The sequence below is a fragment of the Lichtheimia ornata genome, assembly GCF_029851405.1.
Source record: "Lichtheimia ornata isolate CBS 291.66 chromosome Unknown scaffold00003, whole genome shotgun sequence".
NCBI classification, from domain to species: domain Eukaryota; kingdom Fungi; phylum Mucoromycota; class Mucoromycetes; order Mucorales; family Lichtheimiaceae; genus Lichtheimia; species Lichtheimia ornata.
In genome coordinates this window covers 157,941-178,456 of record NW_026695323.1, presented here as the reverse complement: position 1 = coordinate 178,456, position 20,516 = coordinate 157,941, and the positions used below count along the sequence as shown (strand labels likewise).

General features: G+C 43.8%; 7 protein-coding genes across 7 annotated transcripts; 5 read left to right on the top strand and 2 right to left on the bottom strand.

The window, feature by feature from the left end:
- Positions 1–172: 172 nt before the first annotated feature.
- On the bottom strand, positions 173–1,869 carry O0I10_001050 (threonine synthase; the record flags this gene model as incomplete). The annotated part of the gene is made up of 3 exons (XM_058481148.1): positions 173–1,132; positions 1,193–1,349; positions 1,406–1,869. 3 exons carry the CDS (start codon positions 1,867–1,869, stop codon positions 173–175), a joined length of 1,581 nt encoding a protein of 526 aa, XP_058347786.1.
- A 219-nt stretch (positions 1,870–2,088) lies between these two features.
- O0I10_001049 (uncharacterized protein) lies at positions 2,089–2,746 on the bottom strand (the record flags this gene model as incomplete). The annotated part of the gene is made up of 3 exons (XM_058481147.1): positions 2,089–2,157; positions 2,213–2,509; positions 2,585–2,746. The coding sequence occupies 3 exons, from the start codon at positions 2,744–2,746 to the stop codon at positions 2,089–2,091; spliced, it is 528 nt and encodes a 175-aa protein (XP_058347785.1).
- A 1,436-nt stretch (positions 2,747–4,182) lies between these two features.
- Positions 4,183–6,768, top strand: O0I10_001048 (uncharacterized protein; the record flags this gene model as incomplete). The annotated part of the gene is made up of 11 exons (XM_058481146.1): positions 4,183–4,307; positions 4,403–4,503; positions 4,585–4,882; positions 4,948–5,062; positions 5,118–5,236; positions 5,294–5,615; positions 5,680–5,922; positions 5,994–6,275; positions 6,344–6,431; positions 6,494–6,639; positions 6,709–6,768. 11 exons carry the CDS (start codon positions 4,183–4,185, stop codon positions 6,766–6,768), a joined length of 1,899 nt encoding a protein of 632 aa, XP_058347784.1.
- A 179-nt stretch (positions 6,769–6,947) lies between these two features.
- O0I10_001047 (uncharacterized protein) lies at positions 6,948–8,190 on the top strand (the record flags this gene model as incomplete). The annotated part of the gene is made up of 2 exons (XM_058481145.1): positions 6,948–7,419; positions 7,496–8,190. 2 exons carry the CDS (start codon positions 6,948–6,950, stop codon positions 8,188–8,190), a joined length of 1,167 nt encoding a protein of 388 aa, XP_058347783.1.
- Positions 8,191–10,280: 2,090 nt separating this feature from the next.
- On the top strand, positions 10,281–11,486 carry O0I10_001046 (uncharacterized protein; the record flags this gene model as incomplete). The annotated part of the gene is made up of 1 exon (XM_058481144.1): positions 10,281–11,486. One exon carries the CDS (start codon positions 10,281–10,283, stop codon positions 11,484–11,486), a length of 1,206 nt encoding a protein of 401 aa, XP_058347782.1.
- Positions 11,487–14,702: 3,216 nt separating this feature from the next.
- O0I10_001045 (uncharacterized protein) lies at positions 14,703–15,873 on the top strand (the record flags this gene model as incomplete). The annotated part of the gene is made up of 8 exons (XM_058481143.1): positions 14,703–14,730; positions 14,801–14,827; positions 14,894–15,004; positions 15,083–15,125; positions 15,189–15,225; positions 15,300–15,479; positions 15,543–15,669; positions 15,743–15,873. 8 exons carry the CDS (start codon positions 14,703–14,705, stop codon positions 15,871–15,873), a joined length of 684 nt encoding a protein of 227 aa, XP_058347781.1.
- A 1,293-nt stretch (positions 15,874–17,166) lies between these two features.
- O0I10_001044 (uncharacterized protein) lies at positions 17,167–19,872 on the top strand (the record flags this gene model as incomplete). Its single annotated transcript, XM_058481142.1, has 15 exons — positions 17,167–17,304; positions 17,404–17,473; positions 17,582–17,602; positions 17,673–17,743; positions 17,840–17,916; positions 17,984–18,072; positions 18,168–18,318; positions 18,385–18,488; positions 18,564–18,586; positions 18,660–18,686; positions 18,744–18,804; positions 18,874–18,909; positions 18,977–19,092; positions 19,152–19,239; positions 19,319–19,872. The coding sequence occupies 15 exons, from the start codon at positions 17,167–17,169 to the stop codon at positions 19,870–19,872; spliced, it is 1,626 nt and encodes a 541-aa protein (XP_058347780.1).
- Between the last annotated feature and the right edge of the window lie 644 nt (positions 19,873–20,516).

The window sequence follows — 20,516 nt, the reverse complement described above, 5'->3', positions numbered from 1 at the left end:
CCCGAAAACATGTTTCCAAATTATATATGTACCAAAATGACAAACTGTATATGCATATGTGCGTGTGTGCGTGCGTTAGATGTTTAAAATATGGGAGGAAGAGGAAACGAGGACATCAAAATGAAGTGATGGTGATAGTAAGTGTTTGTGGGGGGAAAGAGAAAAGTCTAATCTAGAATTGGATGCCTTCGGTGCGCAATTCACGCTCAATGACGTCCATGATAAGTTGTGGATCAGCACGTTCAACAGCAACCACCTTGCGTTCCTTGTCTAATAAACCAATGAACTCCTTGGGCAAGACATCCTTTTGGAAGTTGAAACCTTCAACGGGCTTGAGAGCGGTTTCCACAGCATCGGAAAACTTGGCGGGGTGAGCGGTAGCAAGGCAAATCATGACATGGTTGCCCTTGGGGTATGCGGTCAATTGACGTTGCTCACTGAGACGATCGGCAGCAGTAACACCAACGGATGTATGGGGATCGAGGACGTACTTGGCTTGGTTGGTAGCGGGTTCATAGTATTGACGAATGGTGGACAAGGTTTGTTCATCCGTCACATTGGCTGAATCAAAGATCTTGCGTGCAGAGGCAACGACTTGATCGCTGACACGGAAACTTCCTTGATCCTTGAGTTGTTGCATCCATCCAGCTACAGTGCATCCAGCAGCATCCGATGCAGTGGCGTCATCACCTTGTTCAAATTCACGTGCAAGATACCACAACAATCGCTCAAAGTTGGAGGACACCAAGATATCCATGGCAGGTGATAAGGTTTCCTTGACATTGCCATCAGCACCCGTTTGCTTCTCGTAAGCATTGCTCTCAAAGAATCGATACAAAATGTCGTTCTCATTGGTAGCAACAACAAGCTTGTTGGCAGGCAATCCCATACGATAAGCAAAGTAACCAGCCAAAATATCACCAAAGTTGCCAGTGGGGACCGAAAAGTTGATCTTGATGGCATCAGCTTCAGGGGAGGCGGGATCAATGTTGAGTGAACGCAAGGTCAAAAAGTAGGCGTGGAAGTAGTAAACGGTTTGTGCAAGAATACGAGCCCAATTGATCGAGTTGACAGCACCAAGATGATGGCGATCATTGAATTCCTTATTACCAAAGAGAGTCTTGACCATATCCTACCATATCCATCATGTCAGATGATAATCCAATGAAAGTATACCATTCCATTCCTTTACCTGACAATCATCAAAGGTACCCTGTACAGAGAGATTGTGCACATTGTTGTCCAATACAGTGGTCATTTGAGCTTCTTGGATAGGACTGACACGGCCGTGAGGATGAAGGATAAATACAGAGACATTCTTCTTGTTGCGAAGACCATAGATAGCAGCACTAAGATGTTGATAAGCCTACTTGATCACATACACACACATGCATGAATTGCTTACCTGCCAGTATCACCGGATGTAGCACCTACAACGGTCAAACGATGCACCTTGCCTAATGTATCGGTACGGTTGCGACGTTCCAAAAAGTATTCAAACAAGTTGCCAACAAATTGAAGAGCCACATCCTTAAAGGCAAAAGTAGGACCATGGAAAAGTTCAAGGACATAAAGACCATCACGGATCTTTTGCAAAGGGGTCACGTCCTTATCACGGAAGGTTGCATACGATCGCTCCACCAAACCCTTCAAATCGGCCCGAGGGATTTCGGAATCATCGATATACATGCTCAAGATTTCGACAGCGAGTTCTTGGAAAGAAAGGTTGGCCCAGGCTTGACGCCAATTCGCAGGGATTTGAGGAATGTGTTGAGGAATGAAAAGACCACCATCAGGTGAAAGACCAGCCATGACGGCTTCCTCAAAGGAATAATCCTTGACTTGTCCACGAGTCGATCGGTACTTCATTGTTGTTGCTGAGAGAGAGAGAGAGGGAGGGAAAAAGAGAAAGGTTGATAGAGAGAGAGAAAGAATGAGACTGAAACTTTTTTTGGATCGCTGCTTGATTTCTGTCAACAGATCGATAAAGAATGAGTCATTTTGATTCGTCCACAGACCAAGTGTCAAATCAAATGCAATGGGTATTTCAATGATGGTTGCTTTTTTATTGATGCGTACATGATCCCCCTACCGACCATGAAGTATCCCACCCAAAGTTTGTAATCCTGGCATTCCTGATCCAAGTAATGCCGATCCCTATGTATAAAAAGACATGAATGATCAATGCAAATAAAACATGTTTATAACTTACGTCTTCAAGAGGACATTTAAACGTGGTGGATGATTGGATGGTGGGATGCACTGTAACAAACAATACTTTGGCGGTCAAGTGGATCGTATAATCAATGTTTAAATCCTGGGGTTGTCCACCTGTCAATCCACATTTTTCGATCAAGAGCTTAAGGATGGTTTCATGGGATGGCCCAAATGGATCGTATTCAATGGCAAAAGGAAAAGAGAAGTTCTCATTGGCATGTGGGGATACGAATTGATGATCCAAGTATCCACCTCCTACGTTAATTGGACCTGATGATGATGGGTAATATGCCTGTTGTAGTAGTAGCAATTATAAATACATACATTAGTACGCGTCAAACATGATGATGATAATGATGATACTTGCCGTTGCATTGATCTGCGATAAATCAATACCAAGCACATTTGGATTTTGAGCATGGATGAGAAGATCAAAGTTGATTTTGGCAACGTGTCCATCAAAGCTAAGTCTTGATGGTTGGGTATCTGAGGAGCTGTTGCTCACTCCTGCAAAGTCAAATGATGGCATAGTAAAAGTAGCAAACAAAGCAGCAAAGATGATGATCAGGATAATGATGGCTATAATAATGAACCACACAATCCACCGTGCCCATACGGGAAGGCAACACGCACAACAAAGGTAACGCACACAGCGATTTCGTTCTGTTAGAGGCGGTTTGCTGCGACTTTGTGAAGGCGACACCGCATCATCTATATATGACATACGCGTACAACAACAATCAACGTGATTGAAGAGGATAGCCATTTTGATGTGCGTACATACGTGTTGGATCGTAAGCTTTATTCGCATAAGCTGCAGTCATGACAAGGGGAGTGTGGTGGTGTTGGAGGGAAAGGAAAATGAATCAACGAAAAAAGATGCTGTTGGCTGAGGGATTGTCTTTTATATGTAAGGGGAAACCACACTGTAAACAAACGGGTATCAAAATCTCGGCGACATACATAAAAACATACGCTTACCATAACGTGCTGACACCTCCCTTCTTGTTGCAGTACATAGTCGCAAGTAGCGGCTAATTTTCTACGATGCTGCAGCCCTTTGCCAAGAGACGATCATGTCGTGGAACCTTTTAACAAAAAGAAAACCAAAACACGCTACAAAAAGGATCGACCACATGACACAACAAGATCTGCGTATTGTTGTTGTACTACGACGTTGACATCATACACACAATTACCGGCGTTCTTATATGCAGCTGACACCAACATGAACGATTGACCTCACATTGACACGAGTCACTGATCAATTTATCAAAGCATCATTCTATGTACAGTAATGACATTGCTCTGACAGCATCGATGATTCAATGGTGAGTGATACTTTGATCGATGGGTGGTCACATTCGGATCGTACGCTGTGATTGAGGATACTGCAGTAGAGTACTCTCGTCATTGGATCGAAGATCGGTGATATTATTTGTTGGTGTGTGTGAGTTAACGCGATGCTGCATGCATATTTTTCATCTAGCGACGGCTTTGGATATGAGCATGGCTGACAACGACTCCATGACATCACGTGTACATGAAAGAGTACAGAGCGCTTTTTAGTACAGGAGCCTTTTTTGACTACAGCTGCATTTCCAGTGCTCAATCAAAGAGGGAACTGAACAATACAACACTGAGACCCAAACACTTTTCATGTCGTGGTAGATAAAAATAGGAGTATATTTGTTGCCATGGATACATATTATTTGGAGAACGAAGAAGACAACTACGCGATGTACAACGCTCCCATTGATAGCTGTTGGTGGCGGGCAGGCATCGTTGTTGTTGTGCTGGTGCCCTGCATGTGTAAAATAGGATATGACCTGCATGAGAGCTCATTCATCAGCACTGTACAAAATAGGCGGTAGTAATAGGTTGTACCATTGTGTGGCACGATGGGCACTTTTAAAGCCAAATAGGGGCGTGATGCCAAGCCTTCCTTGGCTCCTTCTTCCAAAAATGAGACTTGATTATGCCGACGACACTGTCACCACCGACTCAGCCTTGTCAATGGCCACCAACGATTGCTCTACCAAGGCGCCATTCACTCAACTTCAGATAGTCAAGGACGACCAGCAGTTCATGTGAGCTTTTAAACGCACGTACTGGTCGTTTGAGTGACTCATGTCAAAATGGACCTTTTCCCCCCCTCCAACCTTTGCCATGCTTGCCTGTCTAGTGATGAGATACCCGATGCTATTATTGACCAGTGGGGCCTTGACGACGTTGGTATCGATTATCACGTCGTATCATCATTTGGAACGCGTGGATGTGGCAAAAGTGAGTGCACGTGAAACTACTCTTTTTCGTTGACAGTGCCATCACATACTCACCCTGCATGGCTATGTATAAAATAATTAGGCACCTTGCTGAACCGACTCTTTGGAACCACATTCACTGAAAGAAAAGCTGGCGAATTCGGTCCTGGTACCAAGGGGATATGGATAAGCAGAGCTCAAGACAAACCAGTGTTGGTGATGGATACTCAAGGATTGGATGATTATGATTTCGATTGCAAATCCACCTTGTTCTTGATGGCGAGCAGCTCCGTGCTTATTTTCAACCTTTGGGAACATCAAGTTGGATTGAATGTCGGTGCCAACATGGATTTATTGCGACTCGTCTTTGAATTGAAACTGCAAATGGACCTGCCAACTCAGTAAGTCGCTTTCCAAGGCTGCCTTTAGCACCAAGCTTAATTCTATGTACTCATATCAACGATAGATGCAAGCCGATGATCTTAATCATTGTTCGTGATCATGAGGATGATGTCCCTTTGACTGCTGTAAGGAAAACATTGGATGAAAGCTTGGAAAAGGTTTGGAGCGACGTGAACAAGGTAAAATTACGGCGCGTGTTATTCTTTACAAATGGTACTTATCATCCTTTTGTAGCCAGAGAATCTAAAAGACTCACAAATCCGAGACTACCTTGATTTCATGGTTACAGCTCTGCCACATAAAAAGCTACAAGCTGCCGAATTCAATCTTCGCGTCGAAAAGCTGAAAGAACGGTAAATTAGTTGGGATCAACATGGATGGTTGTATGCTGACAGCCATGAATTAATTAGTGTGTTTGATGATCTTCATGGTCCAAATTATGCCTTCAAGTCGTCACATCAACTGGTTCCTGTTGATGGATATCTCTCCTTTGCCATGTCAATGTGGATGCATACATCAATTGCAACATGTCTACATTCGAATGATACACCTGCACCAAACAGCAATGATATCAACAGCTTTGCAGCTATTGAGAATCCTGACATCAACAGCCAACCTCGGCACACACCATCACAAGAGTCATTTGTGAATCAGACGGCAACGGATATTCCTCGACTTTCAAAAGACGTCATCACCCCAACACATCATGATTGCGCCGAGATATTCAACAAGGTATTTAAAACCGCAAGATAATATTAGGAGTGTAACACTAACTATCATATTTATGAAATTAAAGAATGAGGCCGACTTGAATGAGAGACTACATCGTCTACGCTGCCGAGTGATACTCGAGGGACGAGTGATTGCGAATTTGGATCAACAAGTGGACCGAGTACGGAGGAAAACAAAAGAAGACTTTGATGACAAAGTGCGTGAATGTCTACATGGATCATGTCGTACGAGGCTGGACGAGCTATTGTCAAGGATCGAATTGAGTCAACGAGATGTATACCAAGCTCAATTGGCCAACTTGCATAGGGTATGTGATGGTGATCTACATTATATCTCATTGCTATCAAATTGACTCAAGCGTTGTCTTTTTACATCTAGGCTGTGTATGGGCGATTTATCAGTAGGCTCACTCCTTTCAATCAACAAGTTTTCGAGCAAAATCAAATGATACCTGATTTTGGAAGGCGCATGAAGGAGATTCTAGATCAAGAGATGCGGACGTATGATACAAAGGCAGCTCAATCTTATCTTGCTGGTGTACATGAGGCACGCCGAAATGATCTATTGGACAAGCTTCACTCCCATCTCAAGAGCTTATGCGCACATCAACTGAAAATCCTGCGTAGCACTTGTGCCAAGATGTTTGAGGAAGACCTAAGGGTAAGTGAATAACAACAAAAGCGTTGTTCTATCCACGTGAAGAGTAGCTTTTAACACAATGTACAAAGACAAAGTTGAATCAAGGCATGAATCTGGAGCTTGCTGTGGCAAAATGCAAGGCACAAGTGGTGGACCACTTTATGAGCTCTGCAAAAGGTAAGATCAAGTTGCTATATGATGAGGCGACAATAGGAGCTGATAATAGTGATGGTTCATAGCAACGATGGTCTTTGATGACAACAGCTATTATGAGCATTGGATTTTCTTGGAACAAGACCTGGCCAAGATATGTGCCCGAGTCCATCAAGACGTCAAGAGTGATGCAAGCATTGATGGCGTACTTGATACATTATTCGAGGTTGTGGTAAGCCATTCACATCGGATAGGATGGTGCTCGAAAAAGAAAAAGTGCTCAATGCAACTTGGCTTTCAGATCGATGTTGCACATGTCCCAGCAAAGCGGTTTGCCGAGATGGCTTGGAAGTGTCTATAATGATTGGTACCTGAAACAACCGGTAGAGCTACCCCAGATGGTGTACCAATAAAGACCATCAACCCTGATCGGAGGTTTCACTTTTATATCCTATGATTTGGTGCCTGGGAAATGGGGCAGTTTTGTTTTGCTCCACACTTTTTTTTTCTTTATCGATTACTTTTGGATGAACCAAAAACATGCAGAGGAATCATAGCAGCAACAGCAGCAATGTCACATCATCTATCGATTACGATGACACAAGAGTAGGAAGCTTTATTAACGACAACGATGGTGGCATCAGCAATTCTTCAACAACTATCATCACTGATACCCATAATAGCGACGTTCTTCATTCATCAGATACACTTGGTCGATTACCGATAGAGATCCTTGGTTTGATCCTTGAACAGCTGACAAAACATGATATCGTCGAATGCCTGTCAGTGTCAACATCCTGGCGAAATCGACTTGCATGCTGTTCAGCACCTTGGCGAGAGATTATCATGACACAAAAGGAGCAAATACATGCCATCAGCCCATGGATAACTACCGTGCATCATTTTGTGAAGGATATAACATTCTCTTGTGAAACCCCGTTGATCTTTACAAAGGCCATGTCATGGATTACTGATGGCTACTTTCCTCATTTATGCTCACTCCAGATTTATAGTGAGTATGATGAACATCGTTTTTTAGTCCCCACCTATGGAATGAAGGTTAACATAGGCTCTTCTATCGAATGTAGAATGTACCGAAGATGATGTTGAGCCTTTGGTGGGCGCATTGCAAAAGATGGGATGTCGTCTACGCAAGCTGCTGGTGGAGTTTATGGTGGAGCTGATACCCTATCAAGATGTGATGCGTATGTGTCCCAATCTTACCGAGTTGTGCTATTATACTGCCCTTGACAACCCAAGTTCAGACGCCTTGACGATACCTGCCAATCCACTGCTGATGCATCTTGAACTTCATGTGCGAGAGCTCTTTTTACCTGATCTGGAACATGTCCTACAAGCATACCCCAATATCCGTTATCTCTCAGTGCAACGCTGCGACAAGGTGGCTTTACAGATGATCCATCAACATTGTCCAAAGCTTGAATTTTTGAGCTTTAATGCTGCACCTTATCTTTTACCGTGGATGCGATTGCTTGGAAAGGAAACGGCCACATCCATTGGGCTCTCCCGTGATATAAGGTCGTGTAGACGTTTGGGGATCAAAACGGCCGAGCTATTGGCAAGCGAATTTTTGGATCACTTTCCACATGGCATGGCTAAATGGACACCCACTTTAAATGTGGGACGATTACAGGCCTATCGTCGTGCCTATGATAGAGATATGCATCCTAAAATAATAGCAGCTGTATTCCCTAGTGATGACCATACAACCATAGCAGAGATTAGTGCCCAATTCCTTTCAAAAGCGTTGTTGTGGTATTAAAGCATGTTGTTATGTATATTGAATAGCGGTCTTGGTTGCTTACTTTGTTCGTGTACTTTGAATTTTGGGTTTAACACTGCCCATGGAGTAATGTATAATGACCTTACAATAAGCTTACACTTTTACGCTACCGCATTACAATCCCCTAGTGTTCCCATCCGTTCATAATCTCTCAAGCCATTCATGTTCTTTGTTATGAAGTGTGGGTCATTTTTAGATCAACATGATCATCATGTCCAAGAGCACCTTGTGTGACAGTTTCATGTTCGAGTTGGGCAATCTCATAATCAAGGATTGAATGTACGGTGTTCATGCATTTATACAAGAGGTGTCCGACCTATTTAATTTCCACTTCTTCCACTCCCTCTTCCTCCCATTGTCAACTGTTGGTGCATTCAAGTATACAACTGTCACCTACGAACGATTGTCCTGCTTCAGCCCATCATGTCGATCCTACAATTGCCTTGATCCGATTGCCTTTGACTGCATGGCAAGTCCATGGCGTGTACACAGTCTTCTTGTCACTCTACAACACACGAATCTCTTGACACAACACACGCTCTTGCGCGCTATCCTGCCACAACCAATTGAACAGCGATCATTCCAGTAGTTGCTATCAGCGAAGCCTTACTCAATTGTCTCAATCAACGTTTCTTACTTGCAACAACATGCCTTGCAGCCGTTTTTACATGGACAGCAGATAGTCAGTGTGTAAAGGCAACTTTATTTACGTATTGAAGCTTGCTTTAATACATACGGATCGTTATGAATGATGCCATACCAGCTATCAACCACTACTGCGCAATACAAGCATTCTTCACCTGATTGAGATGCGAAGAAAACGACCACAAGCGATTGATCAATAGCTGGATGGAAAAGGGGTACGTCGGCAAGCGAGCACAGGAGTTCTTTCTATCAACATGTTGGACTTGCATTGGTTTTGGATGGATGGGTGGATACAATCAAGCACAGTGATACCTGATCCTGAAATGTCGTTTTGGTTACGTGGCGCGTCGTCAATACGAAGGATGGACCAATGTTACGTGGAAATGGCTGAGGATGACGATGACGGATTGGATGTAATTGACAAGAAGGCTTATATCTTTGACGAAAGTTGCTTTTCAGACATGGATGATATTGGGATACTCAAGTCAATGCATGCAGCAGCTACTTTGCAATCATGGATGAAGATGCTTATGACAATGACACAACGATATCCGCTGGTTCTGTGTCATCCACTGGTTGGTTTCTGGAATGTACGCGAGGATAGAAATAGAAGATCGGAAAGCGAGATTAGATCATCTACATCGTTGTATTCAGAAGTTTTCATATTACATCCGTTAATAAAGCTTCCTTGTTCATATGCTGATAGACGATAGACATTGGCAATAACGGATTGCGTACATGTTTAAATACATAGACGCTTGTATTTGCAAAGATAATAAACACATAGTAATTGTACCCAACAATAGAGCTTGCTGCAGTCCATTGTATGTTGGCTTTAAATCATCACGTCTAAGAAAGAGCTAGCTCTGATACAATGGGGCACGAGTACATGCATATGCTTACCTATGAGAACTATCAGCATGTGCTACATGCCTTGTACAGTATGCATCACCTTATATGAGAACGAACCCTGGAGACGAACAAGACCATTATCCCTCATTGTCTTGGATGCTCTGATCAGTTTAGCTTGTTAACCACACCATGGTTCATCCGAAAAAATTCCCATGCGGTCTATCAAAGGAGGCCCTTACATATAGGTAGGCAGGGTCAATCATGCACACTCCACCAATGAGAACCTTTCAAGCACTGCCTCTCAGCTTCATTACACAAACACGCTCCTGCGCATCTTTTCTCTCTATCAGGGTCGTGCTACTTCCATTGATCAAGACCACTTCTCATATAGCATCACGCTTACAAACATAAAGGTGCCTGTATCTCCAAACTTTACAATGAAACGTGGGGTTTTGAATAGAGCAATGTGCTCGGCTTGACCAACAGCACCTTGTGTGAAAGTTTCGCGTTCAATGTCGCAAACAGCCCAAAAAATATTTTTCGGTCGTCGTCGTCGAAGAGGTCGACCCCCCATGTCTTCCGCGAATTTTATCAAATCGCCTGATAAGGCATCAGGCACCCAAAACAGTCAACAACGTCACCCATCTTATGCTCATGCTACGCGTGCTCATCCTCCTATAAAGGAGTCTCTGATATCAAAAGATACTGACAATACCATCCGTTCCAGAGTATGGAAGGTTGGTGGTTCCCCAGCTTCTTGTCCTAGCATGTTTTTCGACTTCACGTCTCGCCCCGAAAACCGCGCTGCTCTACTTTGCTATATCAACGAATGCTATCCAGACAATTGTGGTGTACGTCTTCATTCTGATCAATCACGCCGCATTGTTGAGCTCTTCCTTCCCACATCCAAGCAGTGTGAAGAGACATCTGTAACAGGCATCACCTTTGATGATGGTGAATGTATTCTTGCCTCAAAGCCCATTTCCGCTGATACCCGTTTAGTGCATCTTCAACTCTCCGATCTTCCATTCACTACACTAGACAAATTAAGACTTGGTCTTCGCAAATCCCTGGCACCTTATGGTAGCCTTAGTGACTATGGCATCTTCCGTGATCATGCATCAAACCTCTTCATGGGACGAGGTTACGCTACCTTGAAAATCCCAGCCAACTACAAGTACAAGCAGCTTTCCCACACTATCCCTTGGCTTACATCAGATGATTCGTTCCACGCCACTTGGGCTGAAATGCCGCTACACTGCCTTCGTTGTCACACAGCTGGTCATGCGACCTCTGCTTGTCCCCGCCATCCTAGCCGTAGCCGTCTTTGTTGGACCTGTGGCCAACCAGGTCACCGAGCAGCCCAATGTACCAACCGTCAAGTCAAGCCTACACCTGATACTTATAACCCACCTACACCATCATCGCCTTCATCGTATTCAGTCAATAGCTCAAATTCAGATATCTCCATGCTCAGCGTTGATCCTTCGCCTTTTGAAAGCCACAATGATGCCATTATTAGTGACTTTATCCCCGATGACCAAATTGATCTCAAACCTCAGCCTCCTTCCCCTGATCGAGACGCCATGGTACAGCACGTTGAAAAGCGTTATCCTATGTCCGACCACGCTAAGACCATTATTGCCTCCTTATCGATTCCTGAACTTGAACGTCTTTGTCACACTTTGAAAGATCAAGGTAAATCTTTGTCTTCGTCCACACCAACTACTCTTTCCTCGGTGAGTTCCCTGTCAAAGGGGAACAATGATCCAACATAAGTCTAAAGTCATCTCCTTTCCTTCCTATAACATTTCTTCATCCTTGTAACGTCTTTGGGGTATCACTCTCAGACATACTCCCAATAAAAACCGAGGCTAAACAAGCCTCCATATAACGAAGAGGTCGACCCCCAGATCCAGTTTGGCTGGTAGCGACATTGCGAAATCTGGGATTGGCAAGCTTGATCGTGAAACTGGCACCCAAGGTGCTGTTGACCAAGCCGAGCACATTGCTGTAATAAAAACCCCACGTTTGATTGTAAAGTTCGGAGATACATGCACCTTTACGTTTGTAAGCGTGATGCTATATGAAGAGTGGTCTTTGTTCAATGTCAAGTAGCTAGATCCTGGCAGAGCAAAAGATGCAGAAGGACCACTTTGGGTGACTCAGCTAAAAAGTCAGGACTTCAGGGACAATGCATGATAGGTACGCAACTCTCACTTTTATGTCATACATTGGCAGTTAATAGCCACTTTTATCCAATCAGCATTGTTGCGAAATCCACATGATGGGAATGATGCTCCTGCTCCAGACATTCATTTCCATGATTCAAGTACCTTGATCCGAGCTGATTTGGTTGAGTTACGGTCGAACAAGGATTAATCAGCTGAGACATTCGAATGTATGCTGATGTGTGGATTGATGTAATCTCTCTTTGACCGTAGCTCAGCCAAATCAGCTCGGATCAAGAAAGTTGAATCATGGAAATGTTGAGCTGGAGCAGGAGAACCGCTCACATGTCATAGAGTGGACAACAGTGCCGATTGTGAGGAAATAGCTGATAGCTCGCAATATATGGGCTATTGTCAATGGTATACAGTATCATCCTCCCATCCTTCCAGTCATGCAAAGTAGCTGAGTTACACAAAGTGGTCCTTCTGCATCTTTGGCTCCCCAGGGTCTAGCTACTTGGCAATGAACAAAGACCACTTCTCATATAGCATCACGCTTACAAACATAAAGGTGCCTGTATCTCTGAACTTTACAATGAAACGTGGGGTCTTTGATAGAACAATGTGCTCTGCTTGGCCAACTGCGCCTTGGGTGCCAGTTTCACGATCAAGCTTGCCAATCCCAGATTTCGCAATGTCGCTACCAGCCAAACTGGATCTGGGGGTCGACCTCTTCGACGACGACGACCAAAAAAATAATTTTTGGGCTAGTTGCGACATTGAACGTGAAACTTTCACACAAGGTGCTGTTGGCCAAGCCGAGCCCATTGCTCTATTCAAAACCCCACGTTTCATTGTAAAGTTTGGAGATACAGGCACCTTTATGTTTGTAAGCGTGATGCTCTATGAGAAGTGGTCTTTGTTCATTGTCAAGTAGGTGGACCCTGGCAGAGCAAAAGATGCAGAGGGTCGTGTTGTGTAACACAGCTACGTTTGCATGAATGTAAGGATAGAAAGATGATACTTTATAGCAGTCCATATATAGCGAGCTAATAGCCATTTCCTACCAATCACCTTTGTTGCAAAATCCATTGCATGTGAACGATTCTCCTGCTCCAGCTGAGCATTCCCATCATTCAAGTTTCTTGATCCGAGCCGATTTGGCTGAGCTACACTGGAACAGCAAACATGAAAATTAATGAATCGCAGACCCTGCGAATGTCTCCGTCTTTCAAACTTTTGGACGCTCCCACACAAAATTTTCAAATGAAGCGTGAGGTCTTTATTAGAAAAAGTTGATCAGCATGCTCGAGAGCACCCTTCTGACCCATTTGCAAGTTGGTGGTGGGCAACTTCGGGGCGGTGGGCCGTCCGCTCTTTTGATCCCATCATCCACCATTTGGATCGGCCCCGCATTTTAAATCTTCACAATGAAGTCTGTCAATTTTAAATGAATGAAGTTGATCGACATGTCCCAGCAAACCTTCTGACAAAGTTTCATGTTGGAGGTGGGCAATCTCATAATCAAGATTTAACTTACAGTGTTTAAGGAGGTGTCTCACAGGTCAACCTACTTAAAATTTACTGCTCTTCCACTCACAGCTTCTTCCCCCTTCCTCCCATCCTCAATTGTTGACCCATTCAAGTATACAACTACCACCTGCGAACGATTGTCTTGCTTCAACCCATCATGTCAACTCTCCAATTGCCTTGATCCGATTGTCTTTGACTGAATGGCAAGTGCATGGCGTGTACACAGCCTTCTTGTCACTCTACTACGACACTCGTCTTCCTTGATACTACACACTCTCTTGCACGCTCATTTGCCACAATCAAGCGTAACAGCGTTCAATACAATAGTTGCATTAGCAAGGTCTTTACTCCATTGTCTCAAACAGGCATTCTTTGCTTGCAGCAACTTGTCTTACGGCCTTTTCACGTGGGCAGCAGATAGCCATTATCTAGAAGCAGCTTTATTTTCGCATAGCAACTTGCTCCAATACACACGACTTTTTATCGTTATGGAAATGGGATTCTGAATATTGGTTTGGTACGTGGATTGGAAGGAATTGGATATAAACAACGCGTGGAAAACGCGCCTTTGCTCTTCCGTATCTAATGCCAACTTCGACCTTGATGCTTTCATCCTGAACGATTGACGAATGCAATTACTGTATTGTACATGCTTTCCATGCCAGCGACGATGATCTTCCTTTTGCCAAGTTGTCAACCATGTACAATCGTCATCATCCATGTCCGCCACCACGCATCAAATGGCACCCCTATCTATCGCCTCTTTTTGCACAATGCACCCTCAAAGGATAGAAGCTCCAAATCGATGTATCTCTACCATTGGATCAATTCGTTATACCTCTCAATCAGTCTCTTGTGAGTGATGTTGGATTAAAGGGTCACTTTAGCGACACGACAACCATTTCTAAGTTTGAAGAGTGTATGAGACCTTCCTTCTCTCTGAGTTGGATCTCATCGTGTGCGAGCACTTGATGCATTGTATTAGAGAGGAAAGGTTTATGGTATGGCAAATGCAGGATTGTAGTAGTATATCACTTGTGAATACTGTGGCAAAGGAAAGGAGGGATCTGATTGATTTATTGTGTGTTGAACAAAGGTTGCATTGATAGCATAATTCACCTTCCCTTTTTATTGTGATTAGATCTATATATACGGTGGGAGACGTTGCATGGCAACGGCAGAGGTTGCTGCACGTGGATGATGGGGGCGGAGTAGTTGGGTGGAAGGGCGTGGTATATTTTTAGAGTGGGGTGCAAACTTTTGTTGCCCTTCAACTTCTTTTACTTGAAAATGTTCGCCCGCTCGTTCGTCCGTGCTGGTAAGCTTCACATGACATTGCCAATGCCTCCTCATTCAGTACTGACATTACCTGTATTATGTAATATTAGCTAGACCCGCTGCTTCTGCCATGAAGGGTATGCTTTTTTATATTGGTTGCCTATAATAGAACGCGACAAATGACACTTTGATATTTTTTGCAGCCCGTGCCTTCTCCACTGGTGCTCGTGCTGGTGCCTCTGCTGGTTTCCGTTCCATCGGCAAGGTTGCTGCTGTTGGTGCCGTTGGTGTTGCTGCTTACGCCTACAGCCAAAGTAAGTGTATACTTTTGTTGTGTGTTGTGTTGTATTTGTTTCCTGGCAACTTACGCGTTGTTTTTACTTCCCAATTAGACACCCCCATTCAAGCTGACTCCAAGCCCATTGCTGGTGTCAAGTATGTTAGGATGAACCAGGTTGAATTGATGGTGATGTGATATTGATACGTGTGGGTTTGTAGGGGCACTTTCAGCGAGCGCACCTTCATTGCTGTCAAGGTATGATAATGTTTTTTTCTGTTGAATCGTCTTCGGAGAATGAAAAATCCACTAACCCAAAATCAATGATTTAGCCTGATGGTGTTCAACGTGGTCTCGTTGCCAAGATCATCTCTCGCTTTGAAGAGCGTGGCTACAAGCTCGTTGGTCTTAAGGCTATGGTTCCTTCCCGTGAATTGGCTGAGGAGCACTATGCTGACCTCAAGGGCCGTCCCTTCTTTGGTGGTCTCGTTGACTACATGACCAACGGCAAGGTAAACTACAATGTTTCATTATCATGCCGTTCCATATTTTAACGCACACTTGTATATCGTTAGGCTCCCGTTGTTGCTATGGTTTGGGAAGGCAAGGATGTCATCCGCCAAGGTCGTGCCATGATTGGTGCCACTAACCCTCTCGAATCTGCTCCCGGCACCATCCGTGGTCAATACTGCCAAGTTGTTGGTAAGTTGCATAACATCCTTCCTTATACGAAATGAAGCGATACACAAATTCTCATGCACATGCTTACTATTAGGTCGCAACATTGTCCACGGCTCTGACTCTTTCGAGTCTGCTGAAAAGGAGATTGGTCTCTGGTTCGGCAAGGCTGGTGAATTGATCGACTGGACCCCCGCCAACTGGGAATGGATCGCTTCCGACAACTAAAAAGTGTTCGTTTCGATTTAAAGTCGTTTGTTAAATAAAAGAATAAAGCATGACTTGAAGCATGTACAACATCAGTATATAAGTAAGCTGAAAATACTATGGGAGAAAAGTAGTAACGTAAGGTGTTGTCAATAAATTATATGCATTTTCCTTATCTATCGCATTCGGATTATCTCTGGCTAATCATCTTGAGACCCATGCATTTGTACCCAGGAGCTGGATGTCAAAGCGCTTCATTGGCCGCTTTTGGGTTGCCTAGCATTAAGATGCAGCATGTACCGCTATTCGCTAATGATCTGCACAACGCCAATCTTCAAGCCAACGACCTTTTTTCCTTCCAACAAGCGTATTGGATCTTGAGGCTGGCTTGTAAAAGTAGTCTCTGCACTTGTTAAGGCTGCGACATGCAGTAGCACAAACGCAAAAAAGGCTCATAGTATACAGAAATTGTGCCACGTTACGTCACTTTTGACCTTTTTTTGTACATTATACGCGTAAGAGACTAAGAGAGATACTCACGCACATACAATGCAAATCCCCGTTTCAGATAAAGATTACCAATGGTTGGCTTGATGAATGGTTCTACATCAGCAGACCAAACTATGTAACGAAAAACCGCCACCGAGATTGCGGATCACATGTCACGCTCATTATGGCACAATATCTACAGCGGAGAACTTTAGGCAAGTTGCCTAATAGGTATCACAAATGATGCGATATCTCGACAGAAGAGCGTCAACTGTCATACATCGTTACCATGGCTTGAGCACATCATTCCTCATCTTCCATGGTCGTCGAGAAATATAGATGCGACCGATAATACAACATCTTTTGGTTGTTTTGAGGCGTGGATCATTTCCCGAATACAGTAAAAAAAAAGTGTCCAGGCTACTATACTTTGGCGGATATGAAACGGGTCATTCTTTCCCCCTACCCGGTGACTTGAAAAGGTGCATACCATTGTTTGGAAACAATGAAAGAAGAGAAACCACCTCATGAAAGCCATCTGGGGTTGCCCTGTGCGAGGGCGATCATGAAAAGCAGCAGCTATATAAGCAAAGATATGATACACGTAATATGCAGCTGTAGTTTAAAAGCGAAACAGAATCAAAAAGAGAGCGGGAGCGGGGGCCAACTGACAGGTCGGAAAGTTGCTTATCTTTTTATTCTGCTTTTGCTTGTTGTGCGGTGTGCGTGGGACAATGCGATCAAAAATGGTTAAAAAGACCCCTCATCTTTTCCGGCTCTTTTCAATTTTTTCTTCCTCTTTCATTCTATTAAGCAAACCGCATCATGGAGAAACACCAAGTCATCGAAGGTGATAACAAGATACAGACCTCTGAATCATTCATATCAGATGATGCCCTCGAGGGCCAAACATCATCGGATGGCCCCGTATTAAAACGTTCGCTTAAATCGCGACATTTATCGGTACGTAAGCATGCACTTTGCCACCTTTTTTCCCCTCCCATGGCAACGATGTTGCTATGCGACAACCAACCACTAACACCTTTTGAACATGTATGATAGATGATTTCGATCGGTGGTGTTATCGGTCAAGCGCTATTCTTATCATCGGGCACAAATCTTTATCAAGGAGGTAACGGATTGATCGAAAAAACCTCTTGCTCCCTATTGTACATACGATTGGTGTGAGCATGTAACATATGCAGTCGGCTAACACATTACCCCTGCGTATGTATTCCAGGTCCTGCTGGTGCTCTAATCGGTAAGTACACATAATAGCAAGCGGTTGGACAATGAAAGTGGCTCATTCATTATTATATATCCGATGCCAGCATATGCAATCATTGGTTTCATTGTATTTTGGGTGGCATACTCCCTTGGTGAGATGGCAACATACATTCCGGTGAGTTGGATCAGCCCCCCTACTTTCACGGCATGATGTTGCATGTGCCGATCTTAAGGATGCCCTAATATTAACTGGCACGTGGCTATGGATTAGGTCTCTGGATCCTTTACAGTGTTTTGCCGGAGGTTTGTGGACAACTCATTCGGCAGCGTAATAGGATACAACTACTGGTAAGCGAGTTGTTGGCATGCGTGCACACCTATCATTGGATCAAATTACTAATCCTTTGTTTTACAGGGCATGTTGGTCTATTATCACAGCAGCAGAATTCACAGCTATTCCACTTGTCATGCAGTATTGGACTCAAGTCGTACCGGATTGGGCATGTGAGTCTTACAAGTTTGCATAATTGAACCATTGTCACGGATGGTCAGGGACGAAAAAAGGATAGAGGCTAACATCACGCTTCGCTATGTGTTAGGGTCACTCATGTTTTTGCTGATCGTCTTTATACTTAACATCTTTGGTGCAAGGAGTTATGGCGAGGCTGAATACTGGTTTAGTCTTATCAAGGTGCTCACCATCCTTATCTTCATCATTGTCGGCTGCTGCATTTCTGGTGGCCTTATTGGGTAGGTTTGGTAACTGCTACGCCATGTTTATTGGTTTCTCATATTGTGTTGTGGCACCAATGTTAGTGATGAGGTCTATGGTTTCAAGTATTGGCAAGATGGTAATGCATTTCCTCATGGAGTCCTTGGTGTGATTAATTCGTTGGTGTTGGCGTCATTGAGTATGCAAGGTAATATGCGTGATACATCAACTTTTCAACCAAAGCTATATGGCATACTCACGCTGTGTTGACATTCTCACACAGGAACCGAAATTATTGGCATTACGGTACGTACATGGGATCTGCTGGATGGTGATGTATGTCACACATGGCTAACGCTTTATGCTGATACACCCATAGGCTGGTGAATGCAGCAATCCAAGCAAGGTAAGACAAATTAATCATGATGCGTGTGGGAATACGCATGGCTGATCCAATCCATAGCAAGTGCCTCGTGCTATTAGAAATGTCTTTTGGAGAATCTTGGTCTTCTATCTTGGTTCAGGTAAGGTATTCGGGGCGATTGGATAAATGGAAAAATGGGTTAAGCTAACCATTACACATTCACATGTAGTTTTTGTGATGGGTATGATTATCCCTTGGAACGATGGTAAGTGATCATGGAATTCTACTACAACAATAGCAAGATGTCTAATCATGGAGGTACTTTTTTATAGAACACAACATGCACAGTGGCAGCAAAACGGTATCCGTGTCTCCCTTTGCACTTGTATTTTCCAAGGGTGGTCTCGCAAGTGCTGGTCACGTGGTTAATGCGATCATCCTTATTACTGTAAGCAACCAGCAACTTTTACTTTTCCCTATATGCTCATCCAAAATTTTCAACCTCAGATCTTATCATGCGCCAATAGCGGTCTCTATGTCTCAAGTCGTATGCTCCTTGCCCTTTCACAAGAAGGTGTGGCATGGAAAAGGCTATGTAAGTACAAGATTTCGTGTGTATAGTAAAATTAGCATTGCATGAAAATAGTCAGCTGACCAACATGTGCTTATGACAGCCTATGTTACCAAACGCGGTGTTCCCATCGGTGCATTGATCTGCACTGCCCTTGTCAGCGTTATCACCTTTGTCACATCCTTCATTCCTGGCCAAGCCTTGTATTTGGTGTTGACAAGTCTTGCTGGTGTTGCTGGTTTTGTGACCTGGTTTGGTATTGCCATGGCCCATTTCCGCTTCCGTAGGGCACTCAAGGTGCAAAATATGGACTTGGCTATTCTTCCAATGACCGCACCACTTCATCCCTTTGGTGATTTGTTTACCATGTTTGCTTCGGTGGTGTGCGCGCTGATCACTGGTTACTCGTACTTTGTCCCAGCAGACCCTGTAGGCTTGGTTGGCAATTATGCTGGCCTTGTCTTGTGTGTCGTGGGATTCATTGTCACCAAATTGTACACAAGGTCGAAAATGGTTCCTCTCAAGGACGTTGATCTGGTCACAGGAGCTACCATGCACAAAGACACAGATTCCCAATTCGAAAATGGAGGTGCCACAGCTCCTACAGGTCCATGGTATTCCCGTGCTGCTGCAAGGATAGTCGCCGTCTTCACTTAAATAGCACGTCTATGTATATCCCTTTCTCTCTTATTATTGTTCACTCATGTACACACGTCATTTTACCTCTTTGTTAGTATTGTAATTTAGGTTTAATTGTATAAAACATTGAATATGATTTATGGGCAACAACCATCAACCATGTACGTATGGGTCATTTGCTCCAAAAAGGCATACGAGGGAAGAGCAAACGTAAAATGAATGAGTACATCCACTTTGCTAAACATCCGCCTATGTACATCCATACCCCACAATTTACAAGGGAGATCCCCATGGTCTGAGAATAGATAATAGCCGAACACCACCCATTTTTATAGGCGTGATGGATTTGTGGTTGTATGCCCAATCATCTACGTATCAGCATTGAGAATGTAGCACCCAAAAGATGTACATTCAGAGTTCGCGTCATGCATGATTTCATGATTACAGGCCATCCCTTGCCTTAGAAGAGAACTACAATATGACTAATCAGCCCTTGTATACGTGGATTATGATATTCCGATGAACGTAGAACCCGTACTACTATGTTCAGATGATACAATGGAGCCAATAATAGAACCATTTTAGTGGAAAGAAGGAAGTGTGGGATAAATTCAATAGCACCAATCATCAACAATGGCTGATCGCATTGATGACAAGGTCAT